Source organism: Thunnus albacares, chromosome 4 (genome assembly GCF_914725855.1).
Source record: "Thunnus albacares chromosome 4, fThuAlb1.1, whole genome shotgun sequence".
NCBI classification, from domain to species: Eukaryota; Metazoa; Chordata; class Actinopteri; order Scombriformes; family Scombridae; genus Thunnus; species Thunnus albacares.
This window is the reverse complement of record NC_058109.1, coordinates 30,408,666-30,423,831: the sequence shown is the minus strand read 5'-3', so window position 1 is coordinate 30,423,831 and position 15,166 is coordinate 30,408,666. Positions and strand designations below refer to the sequence as shown.

The window sequence follows — 15,166 nt, the reverse complement described above, 5'->3', positions numbered from 1 at the left end:
AAAAGTAAACAGTAAAATGTGGTAAAAATGTCCCAACATGATGGTAAAAATCTCATCTCTTAAAATGCACATGACACCAAAAATCTGTGGTTAAGATGCCTGATGTAACGTTGAAGATGTCCGGTTGGTGGTCTCGAACAGTGCTCTCCTGCTGCTTTTGCAACTTTTTACCAACAAATTATCCTGCCATCAACCCAACCACCTGCTCCTAATAAGCTAAAAATCACCTTATAAGATAAAAGAAAGTCGCATTACATTGACATCACCTCCCTGGGAAGGATTGGCATATCACCTGCACACAAAATTTGACTTTGGCATATGCACTGTACATAATTTGAAAGTGTAAAGTTGTGTTATTTATATGCAGATTGAAGAGACCGGGCTGGTTTTTTAGGCTAAACTGCCTCTCTCAGCCCCAAATACACCCCCACACTGCAGAATACAAGCCCTATTATACCGTTAACTTGGTTGTTGTGTTGAATTGTTTTAGTGCACATCATCTAAAGCAGGTGTCGTTTCCCAGGTGTTTTTATGCTACGTCAACGGTCAGCACAAAGTAAACAAACTTTCCATTTGGTTACATGTTGGGTTGGATGTTGAGAGGATGCTCTACTGGACTTTAAGTTGAAGTGGTTAAGCCTCTTGCTCAAGCACACAGTTTATGCCTGTGGGATACTTGTGTTTCCATCACTGCTGTAACCCATGGTTCACTTCTCACCAAATGAGCCTCAGCCAGGTGGTTTTGTTGTGCTGCATCTTCTTGATTACATTTGCATGCAGTAAAAACCATTCTGGCAATTAGAAAAGCAGTTACTTAACTTTTCATGCTGACCACAGTACATCACATTTTTATCTATATTGAAATCTGTCCAAAAAAAAAAAAAAAAAAAAAAAAAAAAGAGCAAGGGTCTTCGTTTATGGATCCAGAACTGACAATCCTTTGTTTTCCCTTACACTTTGCACTTCTTTCTACTGTATCAATTAAAAAAATGTGTAAGAAAAAACTGGTTTAGAACAACCAAAAAGTTAAGCCCACCATCTGTCACATCATCTGCCTGTGAGACTATAATACATTACAGTCCAGTGTGATGGGTGATGTGTCTAGACCCTGCTGGAGATTACTCCTCTTTATGGCCGGAGCAATCTGATTTTTTTTTCCTCCTTTTCTCTTCCCTTCCTTTATTCCTGGCGGCATAGGATCATATTACCCGTCTTGGAATGACTTCAACAGAGACACTGCTATTCCCAGGGAGCTGTCTCTCCCTGCTGCAACTCAATCCATAGCCAATTGGACTGGCCTGTGATTTATAGAAAATCCTCTCCTTCGGAGGAACTCTCGCTCCACATACACACACTGGGAATTCTCCCTCAGCAGCTCATGATGTGTTAGGTCTCAGGTCAGGACAGTTCAAGGCAGTGAGCATCAGTGGGAAAAGATGTACAGTCAAAAACCACAGAAAGCCTTATCATAAAAAGCTTTAGTATGGTTGTTTTTAATGCAGCATACCTAAAAGAAAAGCTGCCAAGAGGAGGGATTTTATTTTGTTTCTCCATGAAATCAACAGGATGCTTTAAAGGTCCCATAGTTTACACTTTTCTGGTGTTTTATTTGAAGTCTTGCTGTCCATAAGAAGATATTCTTGTGGTTTTAAGTACCAAAAACCATCTCTATATAGTGTTACATATTTCTCAAACTCCTCTCTGGAGCTCTAGCAAGAACAAGCTGTTTTGTGTCTGCCCAGTGCCCCTCTCCTCTGATTGTTTGACTGCTTTCTGAGTGATGCAGGCCAGCCGCAGGTAACGGATTGTAGCCTACTGTAGCTAGGTAAAACCGGGGCTCTGGGTAAAACTCACCAGTAAATTGCGATGGCCACTGTTTACGATAATGTTATCCAACCGTTGGAAGGCTGTGCAATGACAAAGTTGCTTCCTGACATCCAACAACTTCGCAGCATTTTCTCCACGACTGTCTCTCCTCTGCTCTGCTCTGTGTGTGTTTGTGTTTTGAAACACAGAGAGCAGAGAAGAGGAGAGAAACTAGCGCGAACGTAAATGACAGCAAAACACAGTAGAGACTCTCACACTGAACCGAAATGGAGCAAGTGCCCCTCCAAGGCAAACGCTGAGCATATAATTGTGACATCACAACCCTACGGAAGTCCAAACAGTTTGTTTAAAGGCGCAGTTTCTGTTTACGGGCTGTGTGTATTTCTCTGTGGACTGAGCATTTTCATACTTTCACAGTATTTATATAACACCTAGAACTGCTTTATAATCAGAAAAGACATTTTCTACAATATGGGACCTTTAAACAAATACTTTGAGTAGACACTCGTCTTGGCAGATGTCATTATTAATCCATCTTCCAGAAAACAGTCAAAGTTTGCTGTAGGCACTGTCATGCTTGTTGTCTTCTTTACTGATTAGCGGGATTATTCATGAGTTACTTTTGCATCTACACAGAGTTAAGCAACACGCCCTGTGGTGTAGAGGCCGAAGAGTGGTCAGCTGACAACACAGAGACCCCGAGCACTGTGACGCTCCATGACTGTGGCAACTGTCTGATCCCTCTTTCTCTCCTCAAGCACCATCCTATAGTTGTGTGTAGACTACATTCATCTATATTCACCGCAACTAAATTGGAAGATTTAGGGGTTTTACTGGTCGTATCCTGGAAGTCTCGAGTGTATCAATAATGTTGAGTCCTCCGTCTATGAGACCAGGGCAGATAGATCTTCCCATTCTAAACAATATCATTCACACATGATAAAATCAGCTCACAGTATTCTAGGTCTCACGCTGGGTTTTTGGAAGCGCCCATTTTCCCAAGCACAACACTCCCCGCTACAAAGTGATGCAACACTTCCAACAAAGATGCAATCGGGAGGAGCGCGTGTTTTCTAACAGTCCATCTAAGCACCCAGCACAGTTGGCATGCCTCTGCTCTTTTCCTCCCACTTTATCAACTTGACGGATATTATCGCTGTATTCAGTGGTGGGCATCCTTAGGCATCATATGCTCAGAACAAAAAGCTAAGGTCAGGGAGAGAGGGGCAGCTGAGATCTACCAGCTGCATTGTTCCCAGATCACTTGTGCTTTTGCCTCCCTTATTTTTTTTTTTTAAAACTCTTTTTAGCTCTCACTGTAAACTCCTCTCTCTCTCTCATACTTCTTTTGTTCTTTTTCTCTCCATCTGCCTACCGTCTAAATGACACCTAAACACCGACTGCTCATCTGACTGATATGCCTGTGTGTGTGACCTCCCTCCTTTAGTAGAGTCATTCACAGGCAATGCGAAAGTTGAATGCCTGGCTCTTGGCGGGTAGACATAAGAGAGACAGTGATACGCGGCTGTGCGCTGATAGACTTTCCACTGGAGTGGATTAAATCAGCATCAGACTAGTGGAGCTGATTACCCCAATATGAAAATGCAGTATCTTAATGGTACATATTTTCATGAGGCAGCCCAGTTGCCTTTCATTTTGCGGCTAATATGTCTATTCTTATGAGTCATTTACTTCTTTAATTACCTTTAGCAGCAGATGCACAATGGTGTATTAATGTGAATGATTTTTACTGCCACTTCATCATACTGAGCCTGTGAAGTTGAAAGGCGTAATTGAGGTGGAAGAGCGACTCATGAGAGAAACAATATTTAGTTGACAGCTCCTCTTGTACTCTGGGAGGGTGTTTATGAGTTTACACCGCACTAAAGCTGTAATAAACACAGTATTCGTTTAATAATGGCGGGGGACGGAAATGCTTTCACTGAGATCTGCTCAGTTATTGAATCATCCCAGGAAGTTGTTTGGCATAATCAGACAACACCGTGCTGCTTGTGTATGTGCTCACTTGCATGTTGTTGCATGTGTCCCTTCAAGTGTCTCATCACTGTGTGTTTTGCATGCATTTCTGTAGGCAATGAAATAACTGTTTGCAGCAAGCAAAACCTTATTTGCTGTTCTCCCATTTGCTGCATGTGCAACTCTGACAATCTATGTAATTTGCATGTGTGCTTGTGGTGTGACTGTGTGTTTTGTCTGCAGCTTGTGTACTTTCCTTCGTGTGATTTTCTGATGCAGACCACTCTGAATAGAGGCCTTCTTTAGCCATCTGTTGTTAAGCTGCTGGCTAAGCAAGGCTGGGGAATCCAAACAAACGCCGAGCACACAGCAAACGGAAGCTGTCAGGCCTGCATAGCTGAGCTGACCTCGCCGGGTTGGGGGGGTGGAAGGGGGGATGACCCCTCTGTACCAGGCTCCGAGCGCCCGAACCGCCTTGTTGGGGCACTGTTTACCCTCCACTCGGCACCTCCTGCAAACTCCTCCTCCCCTCTGTTGCATTCTCCTCCCTTTCTTCCTCTTTTTACATCTGCCTTTCACTCTTTTACCTCTCTTTTCTCTCTCGCTCTCTGTTTCACACTCTTATTCTCTTCCCCCATCTGTCTGCCCCCCCACCCCCCACCCCCCACCCCTCTCTGTCTTTTCACTCCACTCCCTCCATCATCAGTCCTGCTTCACAGCCCCCTCTCTTCTATCTCCACTCACAGTTAATAACTTTGCTTTCGTCTTGTTTTTCTTACAGTCATTTTTTTTTGTCAGGGCACTACATTACCTGTTATGGGGATAGAGAGGGGGGTTACGGGGGGGGAGGTGTGTTGGACAAACAAAATGGGGTTTTTATTGAAGTCAGATTTTGTTATGTAAGTGCATGCGCTGCCTTATTGTTTAAACGTGGATGTTTGAAATGTTTAGTGTTGTCATAAATATTAATAGATTAGTTGAAAAGTGCAGCGAAGGAAGGGAATCTAATGGTTTGAAGTGGGTATAAAACGTTGATTTATTTATGTATTCTACATGAATTAGTTTGGAAATCTAAACACAGACTGGAGAGTGTTGTTGCGAGGACCCTGTAATGCGCAAGGTTTGAGCATCAAGGCCTGTTTTCCATGTGGAGTGGCTTTTTGGAAATGGCATTAATTATATACTTAGTGGGAAACCAGACTTTCCCTGCTTTGCATTGCAGATAAACGTCTGTATTAGTGAGGGGAAAAGAAAGAAAAAAATGCAATTAATATAAATAGACATGATCCTCACTGCTTATCCGCTTACATGTTTAAAAATCACCCCCCACCAAAAAATTAAAAAATGTTATGCATTTCAATTAAAATGACAAGTATTCCCAGTGAATTCCATTACTATATGTTTGCATAGTCAACACCCCTCTAACACTATACCTGGTATCAGTCATATTGTGAACACAGGATTAGTTATGCTGCCCAGTTTGTTTGTTTTTTTTTTTTTTTTTTTAATTTTATTTCCATTGGCTACAATCGCCATATAACTTATGAAATGAACGGATGACTTTGGTTTCTTTGGTTTCCTGTAGAAGGATGTTATATTAGCTTAACATGCTAGCAACTTATGTGAGTTGAAAAAGGACATGGCCTCTTGGCCGTATTAGGCTAGCACTGAGGAGCAGAGGGTCTCGTCTTTGAAAAGGAAACAGCAGAAGTGATAAATGTCAGGTGAGCTGAGACGTGCGATCAGTCAGAAAGTCGAGCAGATAACCTTGACATTTAGGCCAGTGTTGTTGAAGCCCCGCAGAGGCTGCAGAGTGAAACCAGAGGGCCCGGTGTCTTCTGAGCCGGACTACATTAAGAGCTAACCTATTACTCGTGTTGTTGCTGGCTGTCTCTGAGCCACACTCTCCTGCCTAATAAAGGCTGGCGAAACGTGGCTATTGAGTAAATACACTGAAGCACACACGCAGACACACACCCACACACACACAAGTACGGAAGCACACAAACAGATGCACATCTCGTTCCTTCTCCTTTTCACTCAGTGGCCGCAGGGATCCGGTTACACCTGCTTGCACATCTTCTAGCAATTAGGAGCAATCTGCTTGAAACCATTTCACGTTCAAGGTCTTCCCCAGCTGTGGTGAGAGGAGCTGGACGTTTGTAGAACTACAGAGGTCTCTCTGTTGATGGGCCTGAACAAACAACGATGGCCCCGTCTTTTCTCACTGTCTGACTCCCGATGGAAACACCCTGAATGATTCCCTCCTGAACATTTTCCCATCCACAGAAACTGACATCATCTGTATTTTCAGACCGCGTATCACATTTGTTTTCTGTCATTTGGAGAATGTGATGTGAGTGGTGTGTATCTGTCACACTTGAAGCAAATGGAGTGATTCTCTCTGATGCCTCCCTTGGATTTGGGCTGTTGGTACTGTTTTCGATTGTTACAGTAGGTCAATAAAGTTGCACAAAGTAGAGAGCAGAGAGGGACGTATCTGAAATATGTCTGTTTTTTGTCGTAGTGGGAAAAGGTGCAGTGAGGGTTTCAGCAGAGAGCAGGCTTGACTGTGTGGCAATGCTCTGAGCAGGGATTTGTAAGACACCCAGAGCTGGCTTTAGCAGCAGGAAACCCCAAAGCCTGTAAATAATCCACATGTGCAGGCTGCACATAAAGACATCCAGTACTTAGCAGTTCCCTTATCACAGCTTGATAGCCCAGGGACATAAGAGACGCTCCTGCCTCTATTCACTAATATGGTGTGAAAGTAGATGCAGATAAAACGCCTGTTGTTTATTGAGGAAGTTGCATTAACATGAGGAAGAGGGTGTGAACTTTGAACGCATTTGAAATGGGGAAAATAAAAGAGGATTGCAAATGACAAGGATACCAAATTGCACAGTCTTTGTTGCTGATACAGCCTTGTAATGTGCTGGAGGGTGTTTTCTAATCAAAAGCACCTGCAGGGTTCACTCCCTCTATGGTGTGTGTGTGTGTGTGTGTGTGTGTATTTGTGTAAGAAAATATGTACGCGTAACCCACACAACAACCTCAGTTTGAGATTATAAAAGGGCTACTGTAGTCTTGTATGCTTACACAGAAGGTGATGTAACCCACACAAATCCAATTTGTGAATCAACATACAGAATATCACAAAGCCTGCTTTTTTGGCTCCTATTTTAAGGTCGATTTAGATTATGAAATTTTCTCTTCATGCAGGAATAAAAATTAAATGTATAATTCTGTCAAGTTCAAAACATCTGCGTAGTTCTCAGGTAGTCACTTTGTACCATTATCTGGCTTGAACATTTTTTCTGTAAGTGATCGGTTTACCTGATCTGTCACTTGATTTGGACTATTATAGCGCCCAGAAAAGATGCTTTACCCCTCATTTCTCTGTGCTTCAGATGCTTTGCGCCTGTCATCAGTTTCCAGTTTATCACATTTGGCTGGAGCAGCTCTTAGACTTGCATGTCTATCAAGCATCCAGTACCTTTAAATGGAAGATCAAAAGAAGATAAATTCCAGAGGAGAAGGAGGGGTGAGCTCTGAAATAGAGGAGAGGGTGCTGTGTAAACATCGCAGTGACAGTTCACAATAGGTTATTTTAGCCCAGCATTAGGCCTCTCGAAGGCATGCCAGCTCCAGTGGCCTTTTTAAAAGACAAACATGACAGCAACATTCCTAAGCTTGGAGAAGGCCCCACAACACAGGTTCTCTGCTCATTCGCCTTTTTGTCTCATTATTTTTTATAACAACAACAGCATCTACTCATTGTGTATCTTTGGCTTTCAAAAGTCACAGTGTACAGTTATTAAGCCAACATATCCAGGCATGTGCTGTCTGGCAGCAACGGGATCTGAGTTAATTTGCTAATGTCAAGATGATCATTGACTGTGTTTTTAAGTGCATGATCCCATAATTACTGCTGTTATGTTAATTGGAAAAATAATTTGATTAAGCTGTTGACATGAATAGCAGCAGGCTGTGTTCATTTTCCCATTTTCATCCAATGTTGCAAAATGCCATATTGTTTAAATTGTCATGTGACTCTTCTGTTTTAAGCTAAACACACTCAATCGTAATGGTACAAAATCACATAACTGCTGTATACAAAGATGGTTCTTGGAGAAACCTGAGTTCAAACACACTAACTAACACACACAGCTGGACACCGGTGGGCTAGCTTAGGTGTTATCTGTATTCTGACGATCAATACTCTGAAAATAACACCATGAGATCACAGCATAGTCATAGTATCATTTATATTTAAATATGAATGTACTTTTGATTATTTTAACACTGCACATTTTTTGCAGTGTCACAATTTCCTCTTTGTTTGGGTGTGGTAACTGATCATTGAGCAGGCTGTAGTCTGCTTTTATTTTATTTTCTTCTTATGAAGATGACAGTGAGGGAAGACTTCCCAGAAATGTATCTCTTCATCCATTACTGTCTGAACTTCCTATCATATCCTGTTGACTCAACTCTCTTTGTTCCAACACCCTCGGTTGTAAACCCAGACACACACACACACCACACACACATTTCACTGCATGTGTCATCACTTACAGGGGAAAAGAAAACAGCGAACTTTGTTTACTCTTCAGTGTGCCCGTAATACCACGCCTTGGGCGTTGTGAACAATTTTGTAACAGCTTTTTTCCTTATGAATTATGGGTGTTTCACTTAGAATTTGTGTTAGTCATTGAAGATAGCTTTTAAGATAATGATGCTGTAGAAGCTAACACTGAAAATATTAGCATCATTGATCATTTATATCAGACAACCAGAGCTGCTAATACAAAATTATAACACTACCTCAGACAAAACATGACAATTTTACAAATATTATGTAAGTATTAATATTTAAGCTTTTCAGTTGTTCAAAGTATGGTATACTTTGGTGCTACTGAATATTGTAATTTCATGCTGAAATATATTATTTTTATTTTCGTTTTTTAACAGTGAGTGGAGGTGAAGGAGAAATTATTTCCACCTAAAGTGTTAGAATTTTAGTAACATTTAATTAATTAGGCTTTTTAATTAAAAAGGCCTTTTGAAATGTCAAAGTCTGTCAATAACGATTTCCATTTCAAATATTTTTTAATCATTAAAAGCTTCATAATGCGATGAAAAAATATCGTCGCTCGGTATCACAATGTTATCAATGCGTTGGTACTTTTCCGATCCCCTTTCAGTTCAGATCACATCATCTTTTTTATTTTGAGTGCTCTAGAGTAAGAACAGCTAAATGCCTCAAATGTAAAATGTAAATATTGTCATCGTGTAGGAGTGAATCTTGCTTACATAGCTCTTAGTTTCAATTTATACACTTTCTTTATGAGTATACTTGCGTGCAAGGGGGGTTCCCCTCCACAAATTTCAAAGCACAGTACAATTAGGCATGCAGAATGAGATATGTTGCTGTGGCATCATCTATCTTTACATGAGAGCTCAGAGGAAGACAGAGAGAAGGAGAATTTATGTACTTTAAAGTTAAGCATGGTGAAATGCCAGGAGTGTGGCCTCTTTGTAGACTGTGGTCATATTTATGCCTCATGATGTCATCCGACAGCCGTGTCTTTGGGAGGGTCAATACATACACCCACACACAGACCATCATACAGCTGTTCACTCCAACCCCTGACTGTCTCTCTCCTTTCTGTCTTAAAGTATTGTCTGACTTTACTGGCACTGAGATCAATTCTCAAAGTTATCTCTATCTCTTCATCCTTCCACACAGCTTTCTATTTGCTCTCTCTCTCTGTAGATATCTTACTTTCACACAGCGTTTCACAGGTTTCACTAACTTGTTCACACGACGCTCTAACTTTTTCCTCTTTTGTGCTCTGTGCTCTCTCTCTTTTACCATTTTCTTGTTAAACATATTAGCATTTTCTTTTACAATTACTCAACTTCTCAAATAATTGAGAATTGATTGAGAATGGAGTACGTATAGATTGCCCGTCTATGAGATGAGCTTGGATGTGCCTCTGACTGTTTGTTTAATTGTGGGAGCAATCGTCTGAGGAACATGGAAAGAATGAGGCCAGTTATTTACCCAGATGGTTTACTGGTGGAGGTGTGAGGCTGGCCAGCTCACTGTGGGAACACAACGCTTGCTTTTCTTGGTATCGCTGACCGTTTTCAAGACCACTGTGTTTTTTTCCCCAGCTCTCTCCAGCTTTGTTTGCTCTGGATGGCATGTTTGATTATTTATCGTAAGGGAAAAGGGAGTAGCTGGAGCAATAAACATGTGACTGCACTGTATTTTGTTTTCCACTGAGAAGGCCATGTCCTTTAACAGATATTTGAAGCAGCCATAAAGCCTTTTATTTGCTTTCTGGGGGGGAGTTTGGCAGAGCGAAAGGAGGATCAAAAGCACTGATAAGTGTCTTTGACAATTTGTGTTTGCTGTAAGTGCAACTTATAAACATAAATATTTCTCCTGGATGGATGTAGTTGATTTTTTTTGTCTTCTTTCTGTCTGAATTTGTTTTGTCATCTGATCATTTTTTCATTTGTGTGTGAGGAGAAATTGTTTATGCCAGCCCTAGCTTCATGATTCTGAATGAAAGAGTATGAAAAGATGGTTTGTGATGTTTATTTGTTATCTATCAGAAGGCCAGGGGAATATTGTTGTAAGGGGATACATCAGCTCTGATAATAGGCATAAAAGTGTTCTCAAGGGACTTTCAGCATATCTGCTTGTAGCATTTCTATTCAGCTTTTTAAAAATAACTTTTTTACGCATTTCTCTCTTTCAGGCTCTCCAAGTGGCTCGGCAGATACTCCTCCAGCAGCAGCAACAGCAACAACAGCAGCAGCAGCAGCAGCAACAGCAACAACCCCAGTCACAGCAACTGCAGTCTCAACAAAACACTGGCCGCAAATCCCCCAAAGCCAACGACAAGCACCAAAGCCTACAGGTACTGTAAATATGTTGTCATTGTTAGACACTCTCTTATTTATTAACTTGTGATTATCAGATGGCTTGGTTATTTGACCTTGTGGTTGCTCAAATAAAGAAAAAAAAAAAATGAAGTGAACTTATGCAACTCTCTCTAGAACACAGTGTGCGAGAAAAGCACAGCACTAGGCTAAGTTCACAAACAGGAAATTAAAATTGGCAGTGCAACATTTGCAGTTATGTATGCTCACGTATTATGTGTGATTTACCAGCACACACACACACACACACAAACAGACTCAACTGTTTGTCACCAAAATTTTGACAATGAACATTAGAGGCAGCAATGTGTAGAAATGAGGGTTGTTGCGAAATATATAGGCCAGACTGTTAGAAAAGGCCAGTTTAGATCACATGAGTTCATCCAGTAATACCAGAATCTTTCCAGTGCAGTAACACACATCAGCATGTTTGTGTGATCCTGACTTCTGCAGTGGACTGGACTTTCCTAATTCACTGCATTAGTTCAGGAGGTGTGGAGCCTGGGTAAAAAGCAGGAGAAAGTGTGGAAATGAGGGTGAGGAAAGGGAGACGTGAGAGAGTTTTATTCCCCCCACAGAGCAGTGAGTCTGGCCACGCAGAGGAAGCTCCATGCTTTCCCTGTTTTCCTTTCATCATTGCTTTGTGCATACAGACACGCACATACAACAGAAATAAAAAAGGAGGCAAGTCCCTACCACCAGCAGCAGGAGGTGCTATAGAGCAGTCCACAAGAGGGGTGGGTGGTCCAGGTGGAGGGGTTGGAGGTGGAGTAAAGAGAGAGGACAAGGGGTGGGAGAGCGTGAGGGTTGGCAGAGGTAGGACAGTTATTTGGAGTGCCTTTGTGATGCAAAGAAAAAACTGCAGGGAAAAAAAAAATCTTTTTTTTTTTTTATTTTTCATCTTGTTCTGCTTTTAATATGAGCAGCGCTGCGTATCTGATGCAATATTTACGTTAATTTCAGATCAGCTGCCTCAGAGATGTATATCTTTGTTTGAACAAGGAGCGGTTGTTTGTGTCAGTGTGAAATTGCAAACGACTTCAGGGCATATTTGGTAATTAATACGGAGGCCCTGTTCTCTATGTGTGTATATATATAATATTTAATACCCTTACTATCCCATTGGGGGCCCTTTTTAATGAGCTATTGTAGCAGCTAGGTCTAATGTCAGGTTGTGAAAAAGCCTCTTTGTTGTGCAGATGTCTTCGGAATAGCTCCAGAGGATGAAATATGACTGTGATGACCTTTCAGTTGTGTGCATATTTGTCAGGATTCAAATAAGTTGAAAGGATCAAACTAAACAGTTTCCCCAGCCTGGCAGGGAATTGTGCTGCAGAGGTCAACAGAGGGGACCACAACGGCAGATTCCAGCGTACAGCCAGTTGTTGGTACATAGTGAAGTACTAGACCATCTCCTGCAGACAAAGACAAAATTAAAATTCTAATTTATTAATGTATACAGAGAGCTTGGCCAAGCTGTCACTCAGCTATTGAAAAGAGAGTCGGGCCCTTTCCCCCCTCCCCTCGCCTCTGCTGCCCGGTTCTTGTGAAGAGAGCGCAGGCTTGCTGTAGTATCTAACACCGTAAATTGCCTGCTCTCTAATGTTGTATGTTACATTTTGCTGGGTTGAAACTGCCATTATGAAAAAGCCACAGGTCCAGACAAGTGTTTGTTTATCTCTGAATTACATATTCTGCTAATTAAACACACCACAAACACATGCACACACAGTTAAAGCCAAGTGTTCATACATAAACATCAGTGTGCAGTTCTGTGTGAGTATGTGTTACTTTTTTTTTTTTTTTTCCCCTCCACTCATGGTATTCTGGTGTTGAGATTTTTCGTGTTTTCTCTCTTTTCTCACACCGTCTTTCTCACAAACACTTTTTGTGAAACATCAGAGGCTAACGGTCTGACTCTCATCTCACTTCCTCTTTTAAGAACAAACCCGTGCTTAGAGGAGCCCCCTTCACACAGAACATTCACTATCTCCATCACACAGCCTGGATAATGATTCTCTGTTGAGCTGGACTGGGTCGTCAAAAGACATGATCCAACAATTATGAGGCTGTGTAGTAAGCTGACACCCCATAAAAGCACCTGATCTGCGGACGAGGCTCCATTCATCTCAGCGGTCTTCCCATTAGGCACGAGGAGATGTGCAGAGAGACTTTTACTCATTTGGAGATGTGACTCACTTTCCAATTCATTCTTATTCAAGTCAAAAATAATGAAGCACGGTATATACGGAACATCTGAAAAAAATGACCTGCATAGAGTAGTAAAGGGAAAAAAATATGAGTCAAACAAGCCTCAGAATCCTTGATCAGCATTAAATGGCTCTTTGGTCTTATATCTCCAACAGGGGTGCCCCCCCCAACACCCCCTCACCCCTGCGCCGCCCACCCCTGCCTCTGGATGAAAATGCCTCCTCTGTATACTCACCAGCCTAGAGGCGCTTTAATCAGACTAGATATACAAACAGCTGCTACGCAGGCTGGAAAGCAGCTAAACATACTTGACTGGTCAAAAAGCCAGTAAATTACATTGACAGAATGACACGTGTAATTAAAAGAATCCATGCCGCTTTTACCTTTAGCGCTTCACACCTACAGTGGCACAACGACGAGAGCCGGCAACTCCCACCCCGCTAATTACCATTATCAGTGAAATGGTAGGGTTTGACTCATTAGTTCCATGTGCATTTAATTAGAGGCAGGCTGAAATTGGATTTAACTTATTACTTTTTCATGGATCACTTTCTTGTCATCACTTCAAATTGGATTGCAGCCCCAGGTAACTAATTATGCCAGCCGCAGGATCACGAGTGGAGAAATAGGTAATTAGGAACAACACTGTCGGACCCTCGCTGATAGTCCACCAGCACCGTGGTGGGGGGAGGGGAAAATGAAGCTCGTTTGTGGTGTTGTTCACGAGCCTGGCTGGTTAACTACACCTCATTGCAAGGGATCCTAGGAAGGCATCAACCTCCTACAGGGGATTATGCGGCATTCAGCTGGGCTGAAGATGTTGTGTCAACATGGTGTCTTTGCTATCAGTGTAATGCCCAGATTACGCTTGTTTCCGATCCAGGATTGTGCCTGAGATTGGCCACCATTATTCATGTCAGTGGTACAGTGTGAGGTATGGCCAGCAGCCAGCTGACATTCCCTGTGTGGACCCTGCTTGAATGACATTGACTGGTTTCTGTCTGCACTGATTGTAATGAGAATATGTGAATGGTCAGATGGAGAGGCAGGTGGATAATGTTGGAATTAAAGTTACATTATGCTTAACAAATGTAGCTTTAGTTAAAGGCAGTTTTGACTTGTGTCATACAGACAGTCTGCTCAGTTGAGAGAAGGGTAAAGGAAAAAGATAACGTCACATTACATGCTGTTAAGAGCTTTCATGTTTCACAACACTGAAGTGAAGAGCTCCTTTGTAAGGTATTTAAAGCTAAATGAACATCTCTGTCCTTTGGGGTTCATTTTTATTTATATTTATTTTTGTAATTATGTGATGGCCTTTTGTTTTTAAATGAGAAACACTATCCACTGTTCTGTGATAAATGTTGCATTGAACATTTTGATGATGTCAAAGGTGCATCACTTGTTATTCTTCAGACGCAGAGAAATTGCTGATAATATGTTTCAAAAGCATGCCAGCGGACAATTTCCTTATCTATACTACTACCAGTTGAAGCCTCAGTTTACACTCTTTTTATCCACTTTCTTTTCTTTTTCTTTCCCTCTCTTTCTCTCTCTGTGTTTTCACACCATAGTGTACAGCCTCACAGAGGGCATCTCCAGGTCAAAAGATAATGTCTTTTCAGTTTACAGGATGAAAGCCTTTTAAGTTGTAGAGCGCCTCTCCAATGCCCCTCCTCCCAGCGTTCGCTGTTCACATCCTTCATTTGTGGTCTGTTGGGGGGAAGCGTGATGTGACACAATCCAGGGGCCAAGCCTCTGTCTGACAGGACAGAGAGAAGCCGCCGGCTCTCTTTCTCTCCCTCTCCTACTGTTTTTGCAGTAGGCCCATGGCATTGTCCTGACACATGTATACCACAGCGCTCCAATCTGTAAGTCATTAGAGCACTAGGCCGAAGCCTGTCAGCTGGAGCTCAGCCAGTGCTGCGGGGTGATCTGAGGCAGCATTTTGAGGTGTTCCTGGAGCCCAGTCGGCCAGTGGCTCAAAGTGGCACGGCAGTGGTAGCCCACTGGCGAGGTGACAATGAGCACATGACTGGATTAATGTTCTGGGTTAGTTGCTGCGAGATTGTCTTTACACAAGGGAAACCTGGGCAAGAGGAGCGTATTGATATAACCTGTATATTCAGTTTATATCCGTTTGAATACATCTGAAGCATTTTGGTGTAGAAAAAAATACCGTCAGGAAGAAAAA

At 42.0% G+C, this 15,166-nt stretch overlaps 1 protein-coding gene across 1 annotated transcript in view; it reads left to right on the top strand.

The window, feature by feature from the left end:
- foxp1b (forkhead box P1b) overlaps positions 1-15,166 on the top strand; it is a 158,325-nt gene that overhangs the window by 91,697 nt on the left and 51,462 nt on the right. Inside the window, exon 7 of the mRNA XM_044348881.1 lies at positions 10,578-10,739. Within this exon, the coding sequence (XP_044204816.1) occupies positions 10,578-10,739 (162 nt within the window). The remainder of the gene's footprint in view (positions 1-10,577; positions 10,740-15,166) is intronic.